General features: G+C 35.3%; 1 protein-coding gene across 1 annotated transcript; it reads left to right on the top strand.

The window, feature by feature from the left end:
• Positions 1-20,628: 20,628 nt before the first annotated feature.
• tcf21 (transcription factor 21) lies at positions 20,629-22,203 on the top strand. Its single transcript, XM_051879377.1, has 2 exons — positions 20,629-21,217; positions 21,743-22,203. Exons 1-2 carry the CDS (start codon positions 20,777-20,779, stop codon positions 21,830-21,832), a joined length of 531 nt encoding a protein of 176 aa, XP_051735337.1. The 5' UTR covers positions 20,629-20,776; the 3' UTR covers positions 21,833-22,203.
• The last annotated feature ends 3,654 nt before the right edge of the window (positions 22,204-25,857 follow it).

Genomic DNA, 25,857 nt, shown 5'->3' with positions numbered 1-25,857 from the left:
GAAATGTAATTTTTCCAAGCAAATGTAAAATGAATTCTTTTTTGACAGGCAAACATGTAAAAGGAAATTTGCGATAAACCTCAACATTATTTACATTATTTTTCATATTTCCTACTACATTTTACTTTATGATTTTGTGCAAATATATACAGTATAAGTCAGCCAAAATGTGACGTTTCCTGACAGCTTGTAAATAAAGAAGCAATTTATTGAAAAACTTCCCAGCATTGTGAACAATTATGCCGTAAACTCATAGAAAGCGAGACTTCTCAGATCTCTGCATCTTTATCACATCTGGCAATGCAGAAAAGAGAAACCATCTGAGCAGGACAAAGTGAGATAAAAAAGAAAGAGACACAACCGCCGTCAAAGAGAAAGACACACACACCTGCTCTATGCACTGGTTTATTTTCTACAAGTGATTTAAAGTCAGTAGATTTATGCACACAAGAGTGTCTGGTGTTTCAACCATAAAAAGAGAGCAGACGTGTGTGTGTGTGTGTGTGTGTGTGTGTGTGTGTGTGTGTGTGTGTGTGTGTGAGAACAGACTCCGTCTCAGCCGTAAACACAGATCTGGGAACTTCCATGTGTTTACATCATCCATTCTTACCAGCTAAATCACACACGACCATCAAAATACCGCTAACTTCTAAGTTCACAATAAATGCCGTGTTCGCTTAAATGTAGTTTAGTCATTTGCATAGAAATCTTAATTTAATTTAAATAAAATATTTACATGTTTACAAAAACGTTACATAAGATAAATTTGCTCTGATTAAGAATTTGCCAATTTTTCACCAACTAGAATTGGCAAATTAATGATTTGAAACAGGTTTCTGCCATTGGTTGTCCAAACAGATGGTACCGCCCCAAACTCACGCCATTGGCTGAGCCAGAGTGTTGCTGTTGTTGGTCTGGTTGGGATGTTCAAACAAACAGAGCAATGTTTTTATAGCACCACAGTGTTTACACTTTTCGGGATATCAGACTATAAATTGCTTACTTATAGTTGTCTAGCCATATTAAACTTGGATAGAAGTGTTTTAACACTGAATAATTATGAAATATTTCATAGGCTGTTTTGTAAAACAGAGCCACTGAACATGCACTTTTTTAATGACGCCTCACCTACCACCACAAGCATTTGTCCTGCTTCTCTGTGCTTTTCTTCTAAATTCCCATTTACAAGAAGTTCAGGCTTGGTAGAGGAGCTGGCACAGGTGGGGATGGAGGGGAAGAGGTCAGCTGGTTTCCATGGAGATGAAGTGCTTGGGTGTGGTGCTGTGGATGTGTTTGGACTGAGCAAGAAAGGCAGAGAAGATGTGTTTATAAAGACTAGCCTCTCTCATCACAAACACCTCTCTCTTCTTCTCTCTGCCTCTCTATCTTTCTCTCATCCTCTCCTTGAGATAAATAAACTGATAAAAAGCGAGGGGGAAAGGCCATGACGTCAGTCTGGCCCCTAAAACTGTGAGTGATGTCACAGCTCTCCCTGACCTCTGCTGCCACTCAGGCTGGAGTGTTTTATGTGTTTCTCCTCCGAGTTCAACTGCTCAAAAAATAACAAAGCTGGACACGTTTTGTAAATGTACTACATCTTGCGCAGTTTGTGCCACGTATGCACTGCAAAGTTTTGCGAGTGACAACCGCGTTAGTTAGTGTTCTGTGTGTGTGGATTTCCCCAAACTCGAGACAGTTTGCATAGCACAGTTTTGGTTGTTTGTGTAAAATGTTTTTTATTACCATACCTCAAACGACCTGTCACTGGCCAAAAGAGAGTGACATCACTAGTTACTCACTCTGGTTCTGTAGATGCTAAACACATTTTGTCTAGACTCTAAAAATGCTGGGTTAAAAACAACCCAAGTTGGGTTGAAAATGGACAAACCCAGCTGTTGGGTTAAATGTTTGTCCAACGCACTGGGCAGTTTTATTTAACCCAACTATTGTTTAAAAAGTACTATGTGGCTGTCTTAAAATGAACCCAAAATAGGTTGGAAATTAAAAATCTGACACATAATTGCAACAATAATAATCAAATGGTGAACATTTATTAATAAGCAATTTAATAAATGTTTACTGTTTAATGTTATTCACTAAACATATTATTAAATGTTAACTTCCAACATACTTTGGGTTCATTTTTAGCAAGCAATACAGTCATTTTTTAAATAATAATTGAGTAAAATAAAATTACCCAGCAAACATTTAACCCAACTGCTGGGTTTGTCCATTTTAAACCCAACTTGGGTTGTTTATAACACAGCATTTTTTATTCAACTGTCAATATCTGAATTTTTCAGTACCAAGTTTGTCTGTTCAGTGTGGTTGTCACTCTATTGGGCTTTTCACAGACTAAATTGTTAACCCATTATTATTATTAACCCTGGGTAAATGTATTGTATCCTGGGTTATCTTGTTCCAGGTTAGTCAGTTGTAGAAATAATTACCCATAATCGATTTGACCAATGATACAGTATTTTAAATGTGTAGCTTAATAATTAGTTTGTAACTATTTAGATCATAAAACATCTTTGCATTAATATAATGGCATAAATAACAATAAAATGTGTTATTATTATCAAAAAAATTCATAATGGCTTATGTTTATACTGTAGTACTTTAATGACCATGTAGATATTATTGTGTCAAAAAGTAATTTGTATCAGTCATAAAAGGGTGATATCTGTCAGTCTCTAGTCGTTAATCACGAGTAATCAGGTTTTGATAATGTACATTCACAATGTACATTTGTTAAAATTTTGTTAAAAGAAATTAATACTTTTATTCAGAAAGGATGCATTAAATTGATCAAAAGTGACAGTAAAAAAAGTGACTTTTGCTTTGTTTTGCAAAAGATTTTTATTTCAAATAAATGCTACTCATCAGAGAATCTGAAAAATAAATGTATCACGTAAATGTTTCCATGAAAATATTAAGCAGTAATATTAAAATATTTAACATTGATAATAATTAGAAATGTTTCTATTAGAATGATTTCTGAAGGATCATGTGACACTGAATACTGGAGTAATGATGCTAAAAATTCCTTTGACATCACAGGAATAAATTACTTTTTAAAATATATTATAAAATGTACATATAAATTTTATATATATATATATATAATTTTAAATTATAATAATATTTCTCAAAATTACTGTTTAACTGTATTTTTGATCAAATAAATGCAGCCTTTTTGAGCATAAGAGACTTTTTTTTATATTAAAAAATCTTACCAACCCCAAACTTTTGAGTGGAAGTGTATGATGTCCATAACTTTGATACAGCAGATGTGGAAATGTGAAAATGTCTGTGTCTGCACAAAGGCAGTTCATGATTGCTTGTTTTTTGCTAAATAACTCGCTGTAACATTCTAGCACCTCCTTGTTTCACACTGTTAACCCTGTTTGGAACCCAGGGTTAAAAGTGGTGTTTACCCTGTGCTAACCCTGGTCTTTATCCAAATGTTCACCCTGTAGTGTCAAAAATGTTTGTGTGCACAGATTGTGAATAAGCTTTCTGAAGAAGAGTGATGACTGTATTTAGCAGCGTGTGGACGTGCGCAGTAAGCAACCTCTGTTTTCAGTCACTATTAAAGATAAATAGGTTAGATGGTTTGAATGTCATGACATAATTCAAGTTGCTAGTAAGTGACCATCATCATGACGCATATGAAGTGTAAGTGTTCTCTGGTAGGGATTGTACAAGATGTTGTAGTCTTTGTACTGGAAGTACCATAATATCTGTGGTCTGATTACCCTCAGTGAGGGACCGAGGAGGTAAGACAGTACAGATAAGAAGGTGAATGACTGTTTGACCTCAGACACATACATCACTGTCTGCTGTGGTAAAGTGCACATGTAATGAGTGTGTTGTGATTTTAGGGGGTTGTGTATTGGAGTTTTATCTTTTGGGATTTTTTTTTTTACATCCACACAATTTAGAATTCATTTTATAATGAATGCTACTAGTGATACTTGGTTAATTTCTGAAAGATTATTTTTGGTCTCTGTTCCAGTTTATGACCTTTATACTCTCTCTGTGTGTTTGTTTATGTGTTTTGTATTTTTGTGTGTGTGTGTGTGTGTGTGTGTGTGTGTGTGTGTGTGTGTGTGTATGTGTGTGTGTGTGTGTGTTTTAATGTTGGTCTGTTGGAGTCAGCCAAAGGCTGGGCTGTTTTAGGAAAATAATTCTTAGAAAAGAATCCTTCATCATTGTCATGGCAGCCCTCATTAGTAACCATAACGATCCTGAGCATAACGAACGTAATGGTCAGATGACAATTCACCTCTTAGATCTGAGGATGTTATTAAAACTCAAAACCATAACCAATAAAAATCTGTCAAATATGTGGCTGACCCCAGGAGATTAATCGTCAGACTCATTCACATGAGAGTTATATTTCTCCTCTTGAGCTTCATATCCTGTTACAATGCGTGGGTGACTAGATGAGTTCAGCAACCCTCAGCTCTCTCTCTTTCTCGTTCTCTGTGTATTTGAAAGCATTTGCTTAGACATCACAACATTGTATTACATCACTTTATATGTATGTGTATGTGTGTGTATAATTTATTTATATATACACATTTATAATTTTTTTTATTATTTAAAATATTTGAAACTATTAAAAGTATTTCAATGCTAATAATTTTAAGTAAATTTTGGAAAATAAGGTGTACATTGTGTTATAATATAAATAATTATTAAATAAAATGTTTATACACACACACACACACACACACACATATATATATATATTAAACATTTTATTTAATATTTATTTATATTATATATTAATCAATATAATTTTCTAAAATTTACTTAATTATTAGCATTGAAATGTATTTATAATGTATATTATTAATATATTAACTAAATACCTTTAATTAATTATTAATATGAAATAATTTTATTAGTTTGAAATAATGTTTTAAATAATGAAAAAATATTATATATATATATATAAAGTTAAAGTCAACATGAAACAGAAGTTGCATTAGATTTTTCTTCACTACTGTAATGTATATCTGAGTGAAACAAGGAAAAATATAGGGCGGGACTCGATTTTGTCCATCAGGAATTGATTGGATCGTTGCGGTTTACTATTGCTGTGATGACATGTGAGTGACAGGTTGTCCTGTCCTCTCGCCAGTAAACTCGTCATCAGAGAAGAGATTTTGCTGCGAGAGGGAGGGGAAGTTATTTCGATTAAAGACAAATCCTTTATCATAAATATTGCAATATTCCATAAAAAATAAGATTTTGAAGCAATGTACCAACTTTAAAGGGTTAGTTCACCCAAAAATGAAAATTCTCTCATTTATTACTCACCCTCATGTCGTTCCACACCCGTAAGACCTTCGTTCATCTTCAGAACGCAAATTAAGATATTTTTGATGAAATCCGATGGCTCAGTGAGGCCTGCATTGACAGCAAGATTCTTTCCTTTTCAGATGCCCAGAAAGCTACTAAAGACATTTAAAACAGTTCATGTGACTACAGTGGTTCAGCCTTAATGTTATGAAGCAATGAGAATATTTTTTTGTGCAAACAAACAAAATAACAACTTTATTCAACAATATCTAGTGATGGACGATTTCAAAACACTGCTTCATGAAGCTTAACGAATCTTTTGTTTCGAATCAGTGGTTCGGAGCGTCAAAATCACGTGATTTCAGTAAATGAGGCTTCGTTACATCATAAGCGTTTCGAAATTTCAATGGTTCACGTGACTTTGGCAGTTTGATACACGCTCCGAACCACTGATTCGAAACAAAAGATTTGTAAAGCTTCGAAGCTTCATTGTTTTGAAATCGCCCATCATTAGATATTGTTGAATAAAGTCGTTATTTTGTTTTTTTGGTGCACAAAAAGTATTCTCGTCGCTTTATAACATTAAGATTGAACCACTGAAATCACATGAACTGTTTTAAATATGTCTTTAGTAGCTTTCTGGGCATCTGAAAGTGTTAATTATCTTGCTGTCAATGGAGGCCTCACTGAGCCATTGGATTTTATCAAAAATATCTTAATCTGTGTTCTGAAGATGAATGAAGGTGTTACGGGTGTGGAACGACATGAGGGTGAGTAATTAATGACAGAATTTTCATTTTTGGGTGAACTAACCCTTTAAGCAATGAACAAATGCAAATGCTGTAATGCAAACATAAGTACAGTTGCAAGGAAAAGTTTGTGAACCATTTGCAGAATCTGTGAAAATGTGCAAAATTTTAACAAAATAAGAGAGATCATACAAAATGCACGTTATTTTTTATTTAGTACTGTCCTGAGTAAGATATTTTACAATCCATAAGACAAAAAAATAGCTGTTTTTCCACAATCTTTTGCATATATGAACCCTTTCCAGCAGTGACTGAATGATTTTAAGATCCATCTTTTCACACTGAGGACAACTGAGGGACTCAAACACAACTATTAAAAAAGGTTCAAACATTCACTGATGCTCCAGAAGGAAACACGATGCATTAAGAGTCAGGGGGTGAAAACTTTTGAACAGGATGAAGAGGTCCAAATTTTTCTTATTTCGTTTGAATATCATTTTTTTTCATTTAGTACTGCCCTTCGGAAGCACCAGAAAATACTTGCATGTTTTAATTAATACAATTTAATTAAAACATGCAAGTATTTTCTGTTGCTTCTGAAGGGCAGTACTAAATGAAAAAAAATGATATTCAAACGAAATAAGAAAAATAAATTTTTTCAAAAATACAATTGTATTTAATAAAAATTAAATACAATTTACCTTGATCTTCAAATTCAAAAAGTTTTCACCCCCCATCTATTAATGCATCATGTTTTTTTCTGGAGCATCAGTGAATGTTTGAACCTTTTTTAATAGTTGTGTTTGAGTCCCTCAGTTGTCCTCAGTGTGAAAAGATGGATCTTAAAATCATTCAGTCACTGCTGGAAAGGGTTCAAATATGCACCAAAAAATGCTGGAAAACTGAAGAATCTGCAGGACCTGGAGATTTTTTCTGAAGAACAGAGCTCAGTTTAACTGCTCAGAACAAACAAGAGACTCACGAACAACCATCACAAAACAAACAAACAGTCGTAGATCATCCAGGTAACCACACACAGTATTAAGAATCAATGGTTCACATGGGGTTATTTTAATAAATTCAGCTATTTTTTTGTCTTGTGGATTATATGTAAACATCTTTTATGTAAAATATATTACTCAGGACAGTACTAAATAAAAAATAACATGCATTTTGTATGATCTCTCTTATTTTGTTAAAATTATTAACATTTTCACAGATTCTGCAAGTGGTTCACACACTTTTTCTTGCAACTGTATATGAGCAGTATCATGGTAAATGACTTAGTCTGAATAACTGTTTTGTTTTATCTTTGTGCTGGATTAATGCACCTGTGTAAATGCCATTAGGAGATGAGAAAACAGCACTCTCTTTTTACAGGCTTTGATACAATGCCATTTTCTCTCTCTTCTCTGTTACAAGAGAGCTTCCCTAGCAGAGGTTTTGTTTTAGGTGGCTAAAATAGGCTAAACAAATGATTCATGTTCTCTACTTCCCTTAGAAACTCTTTCTCAATGAGAACAAGATGTTTAGAAAGCAATGAATGGGAAAAGATGATTGTAAAATTTGGATTTTCCAATTTAGTTTCAATCAAAGCCAGATCTTTAGTCATAATTTCTTTTTCGCTTGCTTAAGCATTCATCCTGTCCACCATCTCCTCGTATTTACCTCCTGTCTCATATTTAAGTTGCTTTTCTTCTTTTAAATGAGGAGAACTGCACTTTCATAGCCAATGTCTCTGATAACTGATCCATCATGCTGAATGTGTATGTGTGTAGTGTGTGGGTTAAAAGTTATCTGCGCAGCTGTGTATGAATGAGAGACTGCACATATGCATTATCCCTCTCAGACACCTGTGTGTGTGTGTAGATGAGATGTGAATGAGAGACTGTATAAGGAAAAAGACACAAGGGAAGCACATATATACGTTTATTATCTTTAATCATGAGGAAGAGAGATAAGAACCATCAAACTGTCAGTAAAATGATAGATTGAAAGCTTTCTTACACAAATACACGTGCATGCAGACACACACCACATCCACTCCAACTGTATAACACTCCTTATTTCCTTTCAAACACTTCTCTTTTGTGTCAAACAGGTCTTGTGTGCCAAACCCATCTATACAAATCTATGAGGCATTTCAATTAGATTAAAATAGCTAATATTTCATTATTTCAAGATTATTTCAAGATGAGCAACAGAAAGGAAGAAAGGCAAAAGATGCAGAGAACTCGTACAAAGGGATGGAAATAGACACGCTCTGAGAGATAGTTTGACCTTTGACCTAAGGAGGTTTCCTAAGAAGTGTAGCTCAAACACTCAACTTGTTTTCTTTCCGCCACAGACTCTCGGTCTGAACTCTGTCCACCATGTTGTCGGGAAGACTTGATGCATTTTGGAGACATCAAGCATTTTTGTGCTTGTTTGGAAAAACTCTGACCGGCTGCACTATGAGTGAATGTGTGGATGAATCAGATAAACTAAGTTTGAAATCTGGCCATGATGCAGATTTACTGCGCAAGTTATTCACTGACAGTTATCAAAATATTTGGCGGGAGTGCCTCGCGGATACTGAGGTTATGCTGAAGAGAAACTAGAGGGATGTTTAAGGGGAAAAATTCACGTGTTGGCAAGTTATTTGAATGTTTTTTGGTGGATTCATTTCAAGATGCATAGCTTATATTTGGAGCAGGTTGTTGCTCTCCAATCTCCTTCGAGCTTGAGTTCAATTCAATCAAGTTTAACATCATGTCATCGGTTCTTGCATGTATTGAAGTCATTGACTTCAAATCTGGTGCGAGTCGTGTGTAGACAAACACGTACACATGTTTGAAGTGTTGGGGAAAGTTACTTTTAAAAGTAAAAACTGTGTTACTCCCTAAGTAAGTTAATTTTAATGGAAAGTAATGTTACATTACTTTTGCATTACATTTTCTCACCTGGGCTTGTTTGTTAGTTTTTTAATAACAACAAAAAAGATCTATTTTTGGCAAATGTTAAGGCCCTTTTCACACCAAAAGTGAAATGAATAAGCTTCAGGTTGATCACAAATGTGATGTTCATCTAAAGTAATTTTTGCTTATTATTATGGTTGAATTGAATCATCGAAGGTCAGCAGCAAAGACATTGGTGAATAAAGTGAGATTAAATACATAAAGTATATTTGTTTAATTTAACATATTTAATTATTGCAGGTTTGTGCAAATATTCTGAGATTGCATATCACTGTTTTTATTCATTTTGAGGAATACTGACTCTGTTTTTGTGCAAGTGAGATGAGTAAATGTTCACATTTAGTCTAGAACTACAATAACCATCATGTTTAGACACAACGTCTCTGCTTTTACTTCCGATTTCTCTCAACATGGCGACAGGAGAGCTGTCAGTCAATACATGGGAAAACAAAATAACTTGCGTTACTTGAAGTAACTAAAAAATATATTGTTGCAAATCTAAAAGTAATTTGTTACTTTACTAGTTACTTGAAAAAAGTAATCTGATTACGTAACTCAAGTTACTTGTAATGCGTTACCACCAACACTGTGTTTGAATCGAATGCAGAAGCAAATTAAATTTTAGAGCTACAGCCTCAGATTTTTTTGTGAATAACGATGACAATTTCTGCCTTTTGCTCACACAAATGTATCATATTGATTTTGAAGAGTTTTAGTGCACAACAGATGGTACTTTTATGGTGCTTTTTCCCATTAAAAAAAAAAAAGGTTAAGGAAAAAAGCAGCCTGGACAATCTACAAAATATCTTGTTTTGCAAAAGAGAGAAAAACAGGTGGGTTTGGAATGACAGGAGGGTGAGTAAATGACAACATTTCCTTTTTTGTGTGAACTGTTCCTTTAAGAAACAACAGCAACTATCTAGGTGTGCGAATGTGTACAGGAATGTCATTAGCATGAGTGTTACTCCACACTGTATGAGTTCAACTTCGTTCATCAGCTAAATTCTGTCATGTTTACAGAGTGAGAGAAGGATGAAAGGACCATGGGGAGGAATCGGAAAATGTATAAGGTGTTTATATGTATCCGAGTGTCTGTCTGACTATGTTGAGTGCATGTGTATGTGAGGGAGTGAGAGAGAGACTCATTATACATGAATCACTCAGTCTTGACTATCCCAAAGTGTTGGCGTTAAATTAAACGTCTCAATCATCAGTCATCGCTCACCTCATCTCTGTACAACAGAGCTTAAATACCTATATAATGAACTTCAGTTCCATAGAGGGAGTGTTAGAGCTTTTGTGAACATGGGAAGTATCATAGAACGCCTGCAGCTGGACTCTTGAGAAGCAGACACATGCTTAACACTGTGCTAGACGGACAATAAACACAGATAAAAACGTAAATGCTGTCAACTAAACAAAATAGTAACAAATATGTTCGAAGGAAGGAAAAGATCTAGTAGTTTAGCTTTTAAGGGTCACTGTTAATGCTATTGCATTCCATGGTAAGAACAGATGGAGATAATGAAATACTCGAGAGGACGAATGAAAAAAAGACAGTGATTGTGTTTTAATGACCCTCAATCCTCAGTCATTCCACACCTAAATGGTGTGTGGGTTTACTTAGCTATACTTAAGCAACAAAGTTAACTAAATCTGACAAAGCCACCTTTATGTAAAACAATAGTTTATGGTACACTAATGTTCAAAATTGCTGTTTTTACTGTATTTTTGTTCAGATTAATGCAGCGAATCGGTGAACTTCTTTTAAAAACATTAAAATCTTAATGACCTTAGACTTTTGAACGGTATTGTATGTCTTGTGTGTGTGTGTGGTATGTAATGAAGTACATTACTGATTGATAGACTTTGCCGCTGCAACATCTCCTTGAACCATTGCCCACTTTGATGCACACGTTTAGGGTTCACTCACACACCCCCCAGGGACCACTTCTCTCTCCTCATGTTCCTTCCTGTAGTAACATCCTTTTGGAAGACATTAGAGCGCATTAGACCAACCCCATCTGACAGAGTGATGAAGGATTTTTAAGTGGCAGTTCTGGGGGTTCAGTCTCTGCTCTGACCCTCAATCCATTTCCAAAGAGATTTACAAATATTGCAAGAGCTATAAGCCACAGATTCAGATTCAGTTTTAAAGGAACAGTTCACCAAAAAAATTAATATTTTATCATCATTTACTTATCCTCATGTCGTTCCAAACCCACACAGCTTTCTTTCTGCTTGTTTAACACAAAAGTTCTGCAGAGATGCTTTTTTTCCCATGCAGTGACTATGAATGGACTGGAGCTTTCAAACTTAAAGGCGACCTATTATGCCTCTTTTCACAAGATGTAATATAAGTCTCTGGTGTCCCCAGAATGTGTCTTCGAAGTTTCAGCTCAAAGTACCCCACAGATCATTTATTATAGCTTGTCAAATTTGCCCCATTTGGGTGTGAGCAAAAACACGCTGTTTTTGTGTGTGTCCCTTTAAATGCAAATGAGCTTCTGCTCCCGGCCCCCTTTCCAGAAGAGGGCGGAGCTTTAACAGCTCGCGCTTTGGTTTCTCAACAACAACAAAGCTGTAGAATCTCACGCAGCCAAAATGAGGATTGTCAGTAACGGTGTTCAGCCTTACATTGTTCAAACCGGAGTCGACACTGATGGAGAGACTCAGGAAGAAGTTACAACTTTTAGAATGAAACTGGACGTTTCTGAATGGTTAGTGGATAAATTTATGTAGTTGCTGTGGAGTTGATTCAACTCATCGACTAGCATGTGCCGTCATGCTAATCTTTTGTGCAAATCCAGTGTTGAATTGACTCTCGTTTGTGAAGCAGTCCGGCGTAAAATGACGGCATGACAACAACACTCTACTACAACAACTCTTCCTCTTCTCTAAAGCAGCCCAACATGGCCTCACCCCCTTTGTTGCATGTTCTCGGGGGCGGGGTTTATGTAAATTTTGGGTTTGTGATGTCACCAACCCTGGAAGAAGCTCGTTGCAGTCCCTACCAGCCGTTTGCTGTAGTCCTTAAAAAGCGATTTCTGTAAAAGAAAATATCTCCCTTTGCATTGAACTTTGAGCATCGTAACTTTGCAGATGTTGTTTATGCTCAAACAGCAACATTACACACTAGCTAAAGTTAAAAAAGCAAAATGATAATCAAGGACCTCCTTAAAAATGACACAAAAGCAGTATGACAGTATTGTGTGATATATTCCAATCCATGCATATTCCATTACAATGCATTTTCCAAAAGCATCGTAAGCCTAAGTAGTTCGTAGACTGCATTGATGCCAATGGTTTCTATGATCTAATTAGGATTACGATGCATTTGGGAAACGCGGCCCAGATCTGATTTGTGAGATGCATCATCTGATTCATGAAAAGATTTGAATCAAAAGATCAATTCATTTACAAATGATTCATTTACTGATTCATTTAGAAGCAATTCGTTTACAAACAATTCATTTATGAATGATTCATTCATCAGTTCATTCAACACCAATTCATTCAAGAACAATTATTTACAAACAATCCATTTATGAACAGTTGATTCACTTCTCTCACGAAATTCTCATAAGCATACCAAGGAGACATGGATTTCTTTAGACCCCAAAAACTATAGGTTTGTAATATGACATTGAGCTTTAAGACACATTTTAATTAAAACGTATCATTTTAAGACTGTGTAGAGCGTGGAGAGAAGCAGTTTAAAGGAGGGACTTCATGTAAGGCCATGTGGATGGAAATCTATAGAAAATAAAGAGAAAGCCATGTGTGTTTGTGTGTGAGAATAGGGAGGCAGTCATGTGCAGTATCATAATGTAGGAGTTTGAGACATATTGCATTAGAGGCAGTTATCATGTCCTCTCTATCACTGCTGCGATAGGGCTTTTCTCCGGCTTGGCGGACACCCGGCGGACTCCAGTCTGCCTTTCTGCCTGGTTATCAGCTCCACACCGTGAGCTCAGCGCTGCAGAAGCCCAAGAGAGCTCCATCTGAGCCATACTGATATCTAGACTTCCTGGGAGTGGGTCAGAACCAACCTCAGAACTGCTCATTACCATAAAGATATTTGGCAGGCACTGCTTTCAGACTAATTTTTGGTGATAAAACAGTGTGAGGAGTGAATGTGGGAGCATACGCACATATGTATGAGCGCAGAACCCATCACATTAAACGGTAGACATCAAGATAGGACTTTAAAGTCTGACCCTTGACTTCTGATGAGGAAGAAAAAAAATGCTTCATCCATCCAAATCTTTCACTCTAGCATCTCCCTCCTCATATTTTTTATTGCATGATATTAATTCCTGTTTGTAGACATAAACAAGTGGTGTCAGGCTTGTCAAACAGACTGATGGAAGTATGATGCTGGAGTATGAGTTTTGTATGTGTGTTTGTAGTGTTTGAGCTATGAGTCACAGATGCAGCATTACGAAACGAGCAGCACAGAGCCAGCTCTCTTCCTCTCATTATCCTGCTAATGGGCCGACTGGCAAAAACACAGCCACTAATGTTGGGAAATTTCAGACGTATACAGTATGTGTGAGTGAAAAACAGAAGTTTGTGAGTGTTAGTGCTATGTAGGATTATCTGTGTGAAATATAGCCTCTTTTTTATTCAATTTATTTCAACTTGTGTACTAAGAACAAACAAACATGAAAAGGAATATTTCCTGTTGATAGACACTGTATGCGTGAGGATGGGTTTTAATTCCAGGTAGATCTCAGGTCTGAAAATAAATCATGAGGGTGTTGCTATGAGGTTGCTAAGGTGTTTTGAGTGGTTACCAGGGCCTTGCTGGGTGTTCTGGGTGGTTACCAAGGTTTTGCGATGAGGTTACTAAGGTTTTCTGAGTTGTTGCCCGTGTTATTTTTGTATTGTTTATATAGTTTTTTATTAATTGGATATTGATTGAATTTTGAATGAACTTTTATTTGTATATTTTTGATTTTCATTTTAATGTAAGTTTTAGTAATTTTGACAGTTTTAGTTTTTATTTCAGTCTTAGCTTTTATTTACTTTCAGTTATTAATTTTAGAGCTTCAACTTAAACTTATTTAGTTAGTTACGGTAGCAAAAAGGCAAGGCAAGTTTTTCATCTAATACTTATATTTTATTTTATTTCAATTATCTAAAATGTTTTTAATAGTACACTCTAAAAAATGTAGAAAAAAAAACATTCTCCATTGAAACAGTATATATACTGTAAAAACAATGCATTCTGGGTAATATTTGTCGTTTTAAGAAAAGAGGCCTATAGGCTACTTTCTTGAACACGACAAATAATATTACCCAGAGTGCATTGTAATATACAGAAGTAATATACTGTAAAAACAATGCATTCTGGGTAATATTTGTCATTTTCTAGAAAGTAGCCTATAGGTTACTTTCTCGAAAACGACTAATAATATTACCTAGAATGCATTGTTTTTACGCTATATTACTATTTCAATAGAAAACAGTATTTTACTGTATAAATTTGCTTCATTTTTACAGTTATTTTTAAGAGTGTATTAGCCTTATTTAACAATAATAACCTTGGTGGTTGCTAGGGCGTTGCTATGGTGTTGTGGGTTGTTGCCAGGATGTTACTATGAGGTATTCTGAACAAATTCTATGGAATTACAAGGGCATTAGTGTGTATTGGGTGGTTGCCAGAGTATTGTTAAAAAACAGTTTGGCTACATTTCATTGACTAGGTATTTCTGAATACCTACAGCCTAATAGGGAAGACATGAAGCTAAAGAGATTTAAAGAGAGTGACACAGACAGGAACTTTTGAACACAGGAGGTTTGATACTGGAGTTTTGCTGGGAAGTTTGGGGGTTGTTAGCTGTCCTCACTGGTCTGTACTCTCATGCTGATGATAACACACACTCTCTGTGGACACAGAAACATTTAGCTTTATAGATTGTGCTGGCTCTGCTCATTTGAAAATATGTCCCATGTGACTCCCTCCCACAGTACTCTCATGCAAAGATTATGTCCTTCCATCTCTGTCTCTCTCTTTTTGTCCCACTCCGTCTCCATCATAGTTACACGTGTTCACAACATAGTATGAAGTTTCATGCACCTGGTGAATTTGAGCATGTGTGTGTGCATAGAGTTTAAGCGATGAGAAGAGGAGCAGTAGGTTGAGTGTGATGAAGCTCATATAGAGGAGAGAGTCGTTTATCTCTGGCCTTGTGAGAGATATAATGTAAATAACCTCAGCCTCACACGATCGATTTATCAGACCCTCGGCTCAATCTCACAAACCGTCCCATAAACACAGCTTTGGGGTGACCCCCACATCTGTCCGGCCTGGCCTTCCCCACATGCACAACTTTAAGATGAACCCATAGAGTGTGAGCGTAAGAAAGCCTGCTTTCATTTTATGTAAACAAATCTTTAAAAGAACTGCCTGGTGAGAATTATTACATTTTGAACTGTTTTCCTGCCTCCTGATTGGATGGACCGCCAGTGTTTTCATAGTTCTGAATGTCACAGACAGTATGCCTTGCAAAAATTCCATTCACATATTTGAAATTAATGTGTGTGTGTGTGTGTGTGTATGTATATATATAAAAATTGTTACATAACATTATTAAAAAAATATTTTAATATAATTAAAAAATATATTACCATTTTAAAACATATTTAAATATATAAACACACACATCTAATATATATATATATATATATATATATATATATATATATATATTAAAATGTTAATATATTTTTTTCATTATATTAAAATTTTTAATCATTTTATGTAACAATTTAATTGTTTCTATATATATATATATATATATATATATATATATATATTAATTGTTACATAACATTATTAATAAATATTTTAATATAATTAAAAAATATATTACCATATTAAAATATATTTAAATATATAAACACACACATCTTATATATATATATATATATATATACATATACATATATATATATATATATATATATATATATATATAAACATTTTAATATATATATATATATTAAAATGTTAATATATTTTTTTCATTAAATATTAAAATGTTTAATAATTTTATGTAACAATTTAATTGTTTTAATATATATATATATAAAACATTATTAAAAAATATTTTAATATAATTAAAAAATATATTACCATTTTAAAATATATTTAAATATATATACACACACATTAAATAAATATATATAGTTTAAATATATTTTAAAATGTTAATATGTTTTTTCATTATATTAAAATATTTTTAATAACATTATGTCACAAATTAACTTTTTGTTGTATAAAATGAATACAAGTTGAGAAAACTCAAAAATCTGCTGAAGCTTGTTGCCTTAAACTTTTAATTTTTCTCAACTTTTGATTTTTTACAGTGTATATGTGTATGTGTGTGTGTATGTACGTATGTAATGCATGTGTATTTCCTTGCCTTCATGCACTTTGTCATCTAAAATTGGAATGTGTTTGTCTTATTACAACATTACTTTTAATGTTTGTGTCTGCTTAGAAAAATTCAATGTTCTGACATTTTGGAAAAAGGAGTAGATATACCCCAAATATACTCCCCAAATATGAATGATTCTTTCCATCTTCATGCAACAATTTACAAAGACTGTATTTGGTGAAATATTAGTTTACCATATTTATCATTTAAAATTTATCAAATATTTCTTTGATTTTGTAAAGAATCTCCCTTGTATTCTTCTCTTAAACATATTCATGTCCAGGGTTGTGTGTCCTCCCTAAAACTTTGCGACAAGGCAAAACACTTGTGCATTCCGACTATGGACATTGACCTTGGCAGTTAGCAGCTCCAGTGCAGGGGAGTAACGCCACCACTCCCAGCTTCCCTACCCCAAAACACACACAAACACAAACACAAGCCACACACACATCCACAAATACAACACATACACAGCTGCAAGACATCTTGATAATATCTGACAGCCGATCCATTCCAGGTCAGTGTTCATCCCAGACTGCACTCCAGGACCTCATCCCTTTCCTCGCTTGCGTCCATGTCCCTTGTGACACAATAAGCATCCTACAGGTCAGATGCACAGACATAACTGTATATGATTATCTAAACAAAACAGCATATTCACTAACCCACAGATTTGTCTCGTACATTCCAAAGTAGTGTATGCGTCAGGCTTCCTCTTTTAAAAACAATTCCTTAAGCAGCATTTAAAACCAGACCATCCATCTATATTAAACAGTTTGTCAGTTATAAAGTCTTTCATGAGGTGTTATGTTTTTATTAAGTGACTCCACAATGTTTGACCCAAGTGCGGCCTAACTGGATAATTTGTATTCAAGCCGGTAAATCAACATTTTTGTCTTGTTTTGTTATTCTAATTCATCTCTTTATTTTTTTTTACCAAGGTTGTCACTTAAAATTTTTTCCCTTCCTAGAGTTTAGTGCTGGCCTGGAAACACCATTTGTTAGATGCCATGTTGTAGCGAGTGTGTCATTGAAGTACATGCAAGATTAAGTGTGTGTGCAGTTGCTGTTATCTGTCATCTTGCGAGTTGGGTGACCGCCTCTCCTGTGTGTGTGTATATGTATCTTAGAGTAAGAGTCAGTGTGTGTGTGTGTGCTTGAGCTCTAAGTCGGATGTGGACATGTGAGTGTCCAGTTTCCAGTAACCTTTGACCCTATAGAGCTAATTAGTGATATCCCCACTAACACCACTGAGAACATCACATTCTGTGGCATTTGTTCGTTCATTTTTCATTTACAAAGACTGCTGTTCACCTGCTGCTGTCTGTCACCGTTACACCAGAGGAACAGAAAGACAGAGATCTTGGATGCAGTCAGTGATTACAAAAGAATTTTGAAATTCATATCATATATAGTCATTATTTCCACATATTGTAATTAATAAAATGCAATATACACTACCGGATATCACCAAATATTGTGAAATATTTTTACAATTTAAAATAACTGTTTTCTATTTGAATATATTTTAAAATGCAATTTATTTCTGTGATGCAAAGCTGAATTTTCAACATCATTACTCCAGTCTTCAGTGTCACATGATCCTTCAGAAATCATTTTAATATGCTGCTCAAGAAACATTTATTATTATTATCAATGTTGAAATTTTTTTTTTCAGGATTCTTTGATGAATAGAAAGTTCAAAAGAACAGCATTTATCTGAAATACAAAGCTTATGTAACATTATCACTACCGTTCAAAAGTTTGGGAGTTTTGGGGGGGGGAGAAATTAATTAATACTTTTATTCAGCAAGGATACATTAAATTGATCAAAAGTGACAGTATAGAGATTTATAATGTTGCAAAAGCTTTATAATTATTATATTATACACTACAACCGGTATAATATATTTCTATTATATTCATTTTATTATATTTTTATTAATTGTTTTAAATTATTTTTAGCAAACATAATTTAAAGATTTTTATAGATGACTGCTCAGTGCATGTATATAAAAATCAAGAAGATATGGTTATGGATACTGTTTATTGTTGCTGTTGTTGTTATTATTATTCATAGTAATAATTGCTGAATGTGATGAATCATCTTTTTTTATGCATTTTTTTCACAATAGACATTTGATTATGGATGCTTCAAATGTGACTAATATATCAAAATGATAAATAAATATGTAAATATTATTTCTGCAGGTAATGTCTGAATTCCTTTTTATAATGTTATTGAATGCAATATAGGGACTCTTCTGTATTAGCCTGTCTTTTTATCTTTAGTGTCGGTGAAGATGAGAGAGCTCAGTCTGAGAAAACAGTGGCTATTTTAAGCTCTTCACATAATGCTGCATTAGGACAGGACTATTAATCTTATATCCCACTTTTTTTCTTTTCTTTTGACCAGCCCACCCACCAGGGTGGAAGAAAGAGACTCAGAGTCAGAAAGACTATGACCCTTATTAAAATAAACTTTTATCTGCACTGAGCATTCATCTGTAAAGGTTCTTCTGCTTAAGATAATTGAAAACAACTCTCATTTGGTTTATCACACCTGTAGTAATCTCTGTAAAACGTGATATGCTCTTGCTCTGTCCATTCATCTGTGTGGTTAAGAACTGCGGCAAGGTTAAAATACCTTTGGTAGCCTAATTTGCTGTGGTGGAGGGAGGGGAGAGATGCTGTTTCTAAGACACCGGAACTCTGTAGTGTCAGAGGGCAGACCTCTGGAGATTCTCTCTCTCCTTCTTTGATAATCAGCTTGCAATTAGCACGTGAATGTATCGTTCTTTTTAAAATTTTACGCATTCATTTAATCTGTGCGTCACTGTAACTAAGGGCATCTAAGGATGATGGGCACTAACTAGCATGCTGAGGAGAGAGCAGATACCCCCGCGTGTGTCGTAGCAATCATCACCTTATTTAAAACCACTCGAGTCGCCTTCAACCTCGCCACTTAGAGCTCGCCCAGATCGGGATGTTTTGGCTTGAATTAGTCGGTTGTATTAGAGACCGGTGTGGGGTACCATTAAAAAAACAAAACATGGGGTTTGGGGACGCGGAGTATCCATTTCACGTGCCCCTCCGGAGGCGCCAGTGGGCCATTTGAGACGCTTCTCGTGGGATCCTATTAGAGGGCATCGGTGCTGAAAGCTGCACGGACTCTCCCATGAGCAATGCGTGATTACGCGTGCGGTCATCACTGTAACATTTTATGAATCCCACTGTTCCAGTGCGCGCAATCGTTATTTCCGGTCAGAGACCCACCATTGAAATCCTCAGTCAAATGCCACCTGACAACTTAAAATTCAGAGAGCAAGTGCAGGCGCCCTTTTGCAGATGCTTAACGTGAAACAGACATTTAACCTACCTCTGTCAGCAGTTATAAAAATTTAAATGTATAACAATTACATTATTTCCAACTGATAATATATATCACGAATACTAAAGATGTCTTTGGTTTTAAAAAAGTAAATTAATATTTTTAATGTAACATTTTAATAATAATAATACATTATTATTATTATTAGGCTATTATTATATATAACGCCTTTGAAAAAAAATGCCATATAGTTGCATTAATAAGTGTGAATCTTAATTGGATATACAGAAAAAGAAAGAAAACGGTTGTTGTACTCTGCTCTTTCTTCACTATTTTGAAATTAAGAATTTAAGAATTATATTTCTTGTCATTGTTTCTAAATTGAAATTAAGAGGGGATGACAATGTTTTATTAATAGAAAAGGCGAAATTGTGCTCGAAAAACATTTTTATCTTTATTAGAAAAATATAAAATTCTTATATTTTTTGTATCTTTATTACAAATCTTGATTTTAAAATATTTATTGTTAAATAAATGGGTGCTTATTGTGGTTGTATTGTATCTATAATATACCTGAAACTAATACCAAATTATTCAGAATAATCTGAATTATTGCACAGTGGATTAAAACCCACAATTTGTTCCAGAGATGTTCTTTTTTCTGCTACGGATGCATGCGTGATAAATGACAACATTACATTATTATCTCTGCAAAACTGGTGCATAATTGTATTATCTGAGCAGGTTTAGTCTTTGCTTCCACGAGGAGTATGTCGCCGCGTGCGGGGGCACGCCCCTGAGCACGAGAGATAAATGGTAAGATCTTCTAGCTCGTGAGTTACAAGTTACGGTCATCCTCAGCTCGCGCATGACACGTTTCAACTCTGAAGGCAGTTGCGTTTATCTCCAGGTCCATTTACATCGAATCTCCTCAGTCGTAGTTTTCTCCACTACATCCTCGTCCTGCAGCTCAACATGTCCACCGGCTCCATCAGCGATGTGGATGAATTTCACGAGTCTGAGCTGCTGGATGGTCTTTTGAAATTCGGTTCCGGTAAAGACCCGGGGACATCAAACGAGAGCACGGAGGACAGCTCCAACTGCGAAGGGGCATCGATTACAGAATTTACGGGAAAGAGGCGCAAATCAGCCGCTATGCGCAAATCAGCGCCCAACGGTGTGGCCCAAGAGGGCAAGCAGGTCCAGAGGAACGCGGCGAACGCGCGCGAAAGAGCGAGGATGCGCGTGCTGAGCAAAGCCTTCTCCCGGTTGAAGACGACTTTACCGTGGGTTCCGCCGGACACCAAACTCTCCAAGCTGGACACCCTGCGACTGGCCTCCAGCTACATCGCGCACCTGCGACAGATACTCGCCAATGACAAATACGAGAATGGCTACATACATCCGGTCAACCTGGTGAGAAACTTTTTTGAAAATTTGCACAGAAAAAAGTACCAGGAAGCAAGATGCGTTTATGGTCTATACAGTAGACTATGTACAATGTAAAATGTTTCCATCATTAACAACATATTTGTTTCCAATCATTTTAACAACAATTTCTGCTAGTTTTTATTTCCGAGTTTTCAGAATTTTTCAAATGGTCGAAAATTTGACTTTGGCAGCACTTTGATTTTACTTGAAGAAGGTATAGAGTAAAAAAGTTTTCCATTTTAGTGTGTTGATATGTTCATAGTGTATAAATGGTAAATTAGCATGTTCTGAAAAGTATAGGCCTTCAGAAAGCTTATTTTCAAAACCGAGCTAATGCCTTTTTATTTCAATAGTTTATAGACAATTATAGTACTTGACAAAATGGTATGAAATATCTTCAGTGTATAATATCGAGGTTGTTTACACACATTTAAAGCAAGAGGACTTTTTTCAGTTATTTGATATACTTACTAATTTTAATTTAACTTTCATTCATATGTTTTTCCTCAGACGTGGCCGTTTATGGTGGCGGGAAAACCAGAAAACGAACTTAAAGAAATGCTGAATTCTACACGTTTATGTGGGACTACAGCTTCCTGAGACACCAGATGGACTTAAAACATGGACCTATTTTAAATATTTTAGTTAAAAAAGAATAACATGTCATCTCCTATCCAAACACACGAGTGGGAATAACTGGGGACAACATCCTCACTCGCATTCCTGTAAAGAGAAATTGATATCTATTTAAATATTCACACTTGGGCCTTGCGGGTTCAAGGCAACAACGTGTGATTTTTATTAAGCTGTTTTTATAAAGATTATGTCATCACTTTTTTATATATATATAAAAAAACACGACAAATCATTATACACAGGGCTTTGTTGATATGGCGCGTGACATCACGTGCCTTTGCTGTTGCCATAAGAATAATTGTAAATAAAAAAAATACTGATGTTATAGTTTCAAACGATGCAAGTTACCTCTTTGATCGAGCATGGGCGGAGAGTTCATGTTTATTCACTTTGCTTTGACCTGTGTGAACCTTGTTATCATTTCGCCCCACCTTTTTCTCTCAAGATCTCTGGCGAGAGGACAAGTCACCCTGTCACCGTGCCTGCAAGAGATAGCATGATTAATTCGCTTAATCGGAAGAAACGTAAACCTTCTCTTTATCATGATATATCTGTCATCAGATAAGCATAGCTTTAACCGTTTTGGAAATCAGAGAGAGCACTTTTAATAGTGATACTTCTCCAAAAAACTCTTTAATTCCCCTGACTCTGAAAAATATTTCTTTCTTTTTTTAAAGTAGTCATGCCTTAACAAAATGTAGGCTGACGTGGTCCGTGTTTAAGGTCAGTTGTTTTTAGACCAGTAAATCGCGCGGCTCTTAATCTCACTGTGCAGCCGTTGTTTAATTTCGCGCGGGGTTGTGACCGTTATGTTTATAGCGCGCGGACAGATATTTATGCGTCACTCCTCTGAGGGGCGCGAGAGCAAGAGTTACCCGGAGTTACCGATGATGGGACGTCCGATGTCACAGCCACGCCGCGGTCTTACAGCTTAGAAAAACACTGCCCCCGCGCATATAACTGTATTCCACATTAAACTAGTCATCACTGTTCTCTCGCAGAATTACAGAAATCCGCGCGGTGAGACAAAACGGTTTGATGGCGCAAGACAATAACAAGCTCGCCGCCACCATCCATCACGCGCTGTTATTGTAAGGAGAGTCTGAGGGGTGATCTGTGCAAGACTGAGAGCGAGGGAGGCTTAAGCACACACACACACACACACGCTTGGGCAATAAAGCAGCTCTAAACATTGTGAAATCTTTTGATAAGTCTTAAAATGAAATATGATTATAGAAATACTTTCCTACTTACACAGTGTAAGAGTTCTTAAATGTGATGTTTCGGTTACTTTAGCTGCCACAGCCTATTTAGTTATAGGCCTATGCTTTAGACTATTTTAGTTTATTATTGTTATTTTTTTAATTCGTTGTTAAGTTTTGACGCTCAATGTTGGGATTTACTTGATTAACTGCAGACAGAATATTAACGTAAAAATTATTATTAAAATAGAGCTGTCATGGCGCCAATTTGTTGGCGCGACCTCAAGGCTAATTTGGGTTACCTCAGAATTTCGTAAGGGTTTTTAAGATGGTGGGTTGTGATTGTGATTTTTGTTTAAATTTCACTTATACACACAGTTACAGCTGCAGTACACACACACACACATAAACTTAAGTTGCTATAGCAATTATTTATGAACATAAACTCACTTGTGATTATTTAGCTTAGCAATTCTTGATAGGCTATTTTAAAAAAAAAAAAAAGACGTTTTAAAAACGACTGTGTAATTTATGTTGTAGAACAAAACATAAAAGTCTCTAAATAATGTTAGTCACAGGCTTTATTTTACTTCCAAAAAATCCCAAAAAAACAAAACAAAACTCATAAAAATAATATTCTCGTTGGCTTTTGGACTACACTCTAAAGTTAATGCATTAATATTGTTCTTATTGCTATTGCAGACGCAGTTTTGTAAAATTTAAGCAACAACTGTAGCAGTAACCTGTAGATTTTTGAGACAATCATGAAGGATTTTTTCATTTTGCCTGGATTCTTACACTTTGACATTTTTTTCTTGTTGATTTTAGATCGTTCTTTTATATAACTGTCTCAATATTTATATAACAGGCTTCAATTTAGAGGCACTACAGAGGATGTAAAAATATTTATATCTCATGCTAATTAGTTTTATGGGACATCTTTTTCTCACGGGAAGCTGGAATGCTCTCCACACCTCGCTATAAGAGAATAAGACAGAATTTTTTCTTCGTCGTCTTTTTCTGTCATCATCTGAAAACCAAAAGAACGTCTTTTTCTTTTTATTTAAAGAAGTTCTCCTTATTTCCTGTGCGAAGCGCACGTTCGTCGTATATATATCAGCACGGATAAGTCAAGTCGCTCCATCACCGCAAGACCACCGCAGAGAACACTGAACACTGCCCGGGTCAGCTGCGCTCTGCCCGGCAGCGGGAGGAGGAGGAGGAGGAGGAGGCCGGGAGGGTTGGTCATTAGAAAGATAAAGTGGACCCTGGTTTCCCATGTGCTGCGAGAATATGGCTAATTGTTTTGTTGGACGGCTGCCCAAACCTCTCTTTTATAGTCCTAAAGTCTCTTGAGAGGGAACATTGGCATGTGGTCTAGATGCACAAAACTAGATAAGAGTGCGTGTGTGTCAGCTAAATTTTATGATGAGCATTAGACGTTGGTTTAAAACAGCTAATGTTAAACTGCTTGTGCCTGGACTTTATCTGACTTGGTATGTCACCCTTCACTCAAAACGTTTTTTCAATGGCTTAACAAGTTTATTCATGCTAGACATAAAATACAGAAACTAAATGACCAAGACCTTTTAAAACGCTCTTTTTTGAGCAATGTTGTCTTACAGTGTGGGAGAAGCTGCATCAATCATGGCACAATAGGTTTCAGCACCTAGACACTGAACAGCGACCGAAGAGCTCAATCACTCTCAGTCCTGTAGGTTAGGTTACATCAGAGACGTGAAAAACAACACTGTAGCAATATGCTTTCATTTTTCAGGCTGGATTAGGACCAAGTGCACATGCAGAGCAAAGAAGGCACAAATACAAATGTAGGATTTTGTTTCACTACAGATGCTGATTCAAGAGAAGCCTATATATGTACTTTAAAAATTCAACCCACTAAAAATTCAACCCACTAAAACTTTCCTAAAAGTTTTAAAAAGAAAAAGATTAATTGCCTACATTTTAAATAAATCCAAAGTGCTGCCAAACTGATAACCTGCATGATGTGTTGATTTGCACTTTTTTGGACTGCTCTGAATTGTGTAGAAAATTACATAAATTATCGTTCTATGCATTTATAAATTAAATGGAAACAGATGTTATGATATTAAAAATAGATTTTTTTTTTTTTAGTGGTGTTTGAATACATATATGTGGATCAAAAATTTACATTGCTATTAACTATTAGCAAAAGCTTCAGGTTTTAACATAATATTGGGATCATATTTTTAGGGAAATTCGATATTATTATACTGTAAAGATTTGGAGTATGTTTTAAAAGAAAGTACTCTTTCAGTATTCAATTATAGAATTGAATTATTTATGAAATTTAGTAGCAATTTCTGAGTGATTTTTTTTCTCTTCAAATTATATCCAACACATCCAAGTTTTTTCATGTAGATAATTTTTTTCAGAAACTGTAATCATATATTTCCCGTTCTTAATGTGTATTTTAATATTTTTTTAAATGACAAATAATGTATTAAATAAATCATTCCTCACTACAGTGGGTGTCGCTTTAGTGCTGGACCCACTTGGATGCTACAGACATGCTGTTTTTAAAGGGTTAGTTCACCCAAAAAAGAAAATTCTGTCATTTATTACTCACCCTCATGTCGTTCCACACCCGTAAGACCTTCATTCATCTTCAGAACACAAATTAAGATATTTTTGATGAAATCCGAGAGACATAGACAGCAACATAATCAACACTTTCAAGGTCCAGAAAGGTACTAAAGACATCGTTAAAACAGTCACATGACTACAGTGATTCAACCTTAATTT

This window comes from Ctenopharyngodon idella, chromosome 22 (assembly GCF_019924925.1).
Source record: "Ctenopharyngodon idella isolate HZGC_01 chromosome 22, HZGC01, whole genome shotgun sequence".
In the NCBI taxonomy this organism is placed as follows: Eukaryota; Metazoa; Chordata; class Actinopteri; order Cypriniformes; family Xenocyprididae; genus Ctenopharyngodon; species Ctenopharyngodon idella.
The sequence above is the reverse complement of the archived record's forward strand: the minus strand, read 5'-3'. Positions and strand labels throughout refer to the sequence as shown.